Source organism: Pteropus medius, unplaced genomic scaffold, assembly GCF_902729225.1.
Source record: "Pteropus medius unplaced genomic scaffold, Ma_sr-lr_union100, whole genome shotgun sequence".
Taxonomy (NCBI): Eukaryota; Metazoa; Chordata; class Mammalia; order Chiroptera; family Pteropodidae; genus Pteropus; species Pteropus medius.
This window is the reverse complement of record NW_024348533.1, coordinates 4,583,458-4,587,744: the sequence shown is the minus strand read 5'-3', so window position 1 is coordinate 4,587,744 and position 4,287 is coordinate 4,583,458. Positions and strand designations below refer to the sequence as shown.

The following is a 4,287-nucleotide window of genomic DNA, read 5'->3' as shown; positions in this document are numbered from 1 at the left end:
AGTATAGCATGGGGAATAGAGTAAGTAGTATGGTAATAACTACGTATGGTGTCAGATGAGTACTGAATTTATCAGAATGATCACTTCGTAAGTTATATAAATGTCTAATCACTGTGTTGTACATTTGAAACTAATACAATATTGTATGTCAACTATAATTGAAAAAAAAAATCATCATTCAATTCCATACCATCCCCACCATGGGCATTTCTACTCTTCCTTTTCTACTAGAGTCAAACACTGAGACCAGACACCTCTCTCTCTGAGTATCCTCTCTGATTCTCTTTCTGCCCAGCCCGCACTGCCAACCCTCAGACTGTAGCAGAAGTTGGCTGTGGCCTGGAGAGATTCAGGACAGTGAGAGTGGCAAAGGGAAAAGACTTGGCTTTGCCCATCACTCCATGTCGCAGATGCCACAACAGAAGGAACCCTTTTGGTGTAAAGGTTTATGAATACCCAAACAAATTCACAATTACATATGGTCTTCTATGATAAATACAAACCTTACCTGTCTCGTTATTGCAAAAACACCACTCAGGATTCATCAAGAGTGATAACTCTTCTGCTTGGGATGTGACAGCTTTAGTGATATGTTAAGGGAGTGCAACTTTCTGATGAAACATTGGGTGAGAAAAGAGAAATGAGAGACATGCAAACCTGGCCAGCTGGAGCAAAAATCTCCTTGATTTTCAAGCGTAGGCTGAACCTATAACTAACTATGCTCCATGTAGCTTTGGCTGGCCTGAGTTAAAGCCTTTTCTAAGCTCCCTGGAAAAGACTACAGGCACACTTAGGGATCCTGTGGTACCTACCCAACTAAGTGTGGTGTCTTCCTGTATCTCCCAGTCCTGGCCTTCAAAGCACCACTAAGCTCTCCAAAAGGCAGCTAGGAGGTAATGTCTATAAGTTTGATATTAAGTTCACATCTGTAACATTTTCTTCTCTCGAATGTAGGCCATTCAAATTATCATCACACTTCAGCTTTTTCTATTTAAACCAAGTCCTGAGAATGAATGATTCTATCAGTTTTATCTTGTTATTTTGTTATTTGCTTCCTTGAGTGGAAATACAGGGAAGGCAGAAACAGTGGAAGGGTTTTTGCTAGGTCCCACCTAACTCTTCCCATGTGTCTCTTTCTCCCTTGCAGAACCTACTCACAGCCGGGCCAGAGCAGTGTGTAGCGTGAGAACACTCTTCCATTCAGCTTTCTCCACTTTTCAGTACTTCCCACTCTGGTCAAGGTTGAGATGGAGGACAATAAAACTCACAGGAGCAAGAAATTCTCAGAACTCAAAGCTCTTGAGACAACTCCAGAGAGGGGGGTTTCCTGGGGCTGTCCCTGGGATCGAAATGGAGGTGGGGACCTTAGGGTCATCTTAGTGGCCATCACAGAGAGGTTGAACACACGTTGATGCCCTTGTTCTGATGTCTGGGATTCTGCAGTGCACACGTCCCACTCCTCTCCTTCGCCCTGCCCAGGACTTAGTGCTGCCTGGGTTTCCAGGACCTGTTCATGGTTGCTCCTCCAGCCTATACCCAACTTTTTCTTAATCTCCTTCCCAACTCAGTGCTCACCTATCCTGTGTGGAGAAGAGCAGTGACTTGAGTTGAGGAGTCAGTGTTCCATCCACTATTGTCCCCATCAACTAGCTCCCCTCATACCTACTATCTTGACCTGTGGACATTTGAATGCAACTCCTTCATTAAACCTGTCTTAGGCGTCTCCATGATGCCTTTTCTGATCTCTCCCTGACATCACCCATGCATTAGGGCCCTTCTTGGGGTCCACACCTTACCCTGAGTACATATATATGACCATATTTAGTGAAGTCTACTTTAACTTACCATCATTCCTGAGTTTCTGTGTGTCATAGATCAGGTTTCCTGAAAGCAGACTAAGACAGGCTGTGCATGCAGGAGGTTTATTGGACAGTGCTCTCAGAATTAAACTATGGTGGGGAAAGGGAATTAAGGAAGCAAAATTAGACTCGGAGAAATTGCCTGTATGCCTCAGATGATCCTGCGAGGAGCCCTGAAACTGGGATGGCCCTTCAAGGAAACTGAGGCAAGGTGGCCAGAACTTTATACCATCCATTGACCAGTCGTGGGATTCAGGCATCCCCTCAAGGCAAAGCAGGACCTCAGGCAAATTGCATATCTCAGTCATGGACAATTCTGAGAGAGGGTCACAGCTGAGACCTGTCACCGACTCTCCCAGCAGCTGTGGGATACAGGCTGTGTATCTTAAATATTTTGTAAGCTCAAACACTCAGCCTTCCTTCCACATTGCCCACACTCAGCATGGACATGACAGATTGATTTACTAATGTGATTAACTCTGGTCAGAGAATGACTTATTTTCAGTAGGGCACATATGTTTCTTCTCTAATCAAAGCACACATTTGGCTAATCCAGGTTTCTAACTCTGGAGCCCACATCTGGAGCCCACATCTGCAGGCCCACATTAGCCTTGCTCCCCACTACGGGGACACCTCCCCATGAGTTTCCTGAGAGCCCCAGTCACTTCCTTGTTCCTCAGGCTGTAGATAAGCGGGTTGAGCATAGGGGTGATCATGGTATAGAAGGCAGAGACCACCTTGTCCTGCTTGGAGGAGTGGTAGATCTGGGGCTGCATGTAGGTGATCATGGCAGCCCCAAAGAAGAGAGTGACCACGGCCATGTGGGAGGAGCAGGTAGCAAAGGCCTTTCGCCGACCTTCGGCAGAGTGCATACGAAGTACAGCCACCAGGATCTGCAGGTAGGAGGTGGAGATGACAGAGAAGGGCAGGAGAAGCATGAGGACACAGCAGACATATATCATTGTCTCATAGAGGGAAGTGTCAGCACAGGCCAGCTTGAGCACAGCAGGGATATCACAGAAAAAGTGGTCGATCTCCTGGGAGCCACAGTAGGGGAAACTCAAGGTGAAGACAGCCTGGATCAGCCCATCCACCAGGCCAAAGAGCCAGGACCCTCCCACCATGAGCCAGCAGACACTGCGGTTCATGACCAATGAATACCTCAGTGGGTTGCTGATGGCCACATAGCGGTCATAGGCCATGAAGGCCAGCAGGAAGCACTCATCCCCCAGGAGGGTGAGAAAGAAAAGGATCTGGAGCCCACAGCCTGTGAAGGAGATAGAGCCATGGCCCAGCAGGAAGTCGGTGGCCATCCTTGGCACGATGGTGGAGATGAGCATGAGGTCCATGAGTGACAGCCAGCTGAGGAAGAAGTACATGGGGCTGTGCAGGCGGGAGTCCACATTGATGACAAGGATCGTGAGCCCGTTGCCAGAAAGAGCCACCAGAAACATGACCATAATGATGGAGAAGAGGAGGAGGTGCAGGGGCGTGTGCGTGAAGAGGCCCAGGAGGACAAAGTGAGAGATGAGAGTCTGGTTTCCTGCCCAGGCCATTGTTCCTGCAGAGGGATGTGCCAGAGGGCAGTGGGATCTGGAAGCAGGAGGGTTGTGTTTAGTGCCATGGTAATGAGGATATTATGATTTTACCAAATGTGTTGCCCTCTTTAAATGATCATTGGTTTAGAGTAAAAAGGCCTGGCATCTTTTACATAAATAATCTGTAACAAAGATGCAAACTGTTCTTGTTGTTGCTTTAACTTCTAGGACTGTATGCACGTTGTTGAAAAGCAAACTTGAAGCATTGACTGCTAAAGTGGACACTGCTCTGCATCTGCCAGGAGCTAGACTCCGGGCCTCATAGTCGCTTCTCTACCAAGTTCTGGGTCAGCCTCACCTGAGGACCAGCTTTTTCAGAAAAAAGTACTAAAGCAGCAAAGACATTTACCGACTGTGTGAACTGGGTACCTAGATGACCTTTCAGAAACTCCATTTTCTTATCTTGAATTGGGATAACAATACCATCTTATATGGTGATGGTAAAATTGAAGGTTATAACAAGCGATGCCTAGTAGTTTAGAAGTGATAACAGCTGACACTGCTTGAGCATTTCTCACGTGCCAGGCACCACGATGAGCACTCTGTCACATCCTCACATTTACTTCTCATAACTGCCCTGAAAGATGGATCATTATCCCCATTTCAGAAGTTGGGAAACAGACAGAGAGAAGTTTATTAATTTTGTTCTTTTCAGATGTGCTTTAAGTATTTCCTAAGAAACTTAGTAAATGAGAAACTAAATGCCCAACGCAAAGGAAAAACTAAGAAAGTTATGGCATAATCACATGATAAAATAACATGTGGTTAATAAGATATTTATGATGTTTTAAAAGATATTGAGCAAGAATTTATATATTTATGTATTTTAT

The 4,287-nt window shown here is 45.9% G+C and overlaps 1 protein-coding gene across 1 annotated transcript; it reads right to left on the bottom strand.

Annotated features, from left to right (window-relative positions):
• Nucleotides 1-716: 716 nt before the first annotated feature.
• Nucleotides 717-3,415, bottom strand: LOC120616668 (olfactory receptor 56-like). Its single transcript, XM_039880330.1, has 2 exons — nt 2,491-3,415; nt 717-754 (listed from the first exon to the last, which is right to left on the bottom strand). The coding sequence occupies exons 1-2, from the start codon at nt 3,413-3,415 to the stop codon at nt 717-719; spliced, it is 963 nt and encodes a 320-aa protein (XP_039736264.1).
• Between the last annotated feature and the right edge of the window lie 872 nt (nt 3,416-4,287).

Coding starts and splice junctions, on each gene's coding strand:
- LOC120616668 (XM_039880330.1), bottom strand. CDS start 3,415: ATGGCCTGGGCAGGAAACCAGACTCTCATCTCTCACTTTGTCCTCCTG. Junction 755..2,490: donor CAGGAAACTCATGGGGAGGT/GTCCCCGTAGTG, acceptor AGCTTAGAAAAG/GCTTTAACTCAGGCCAGCCA.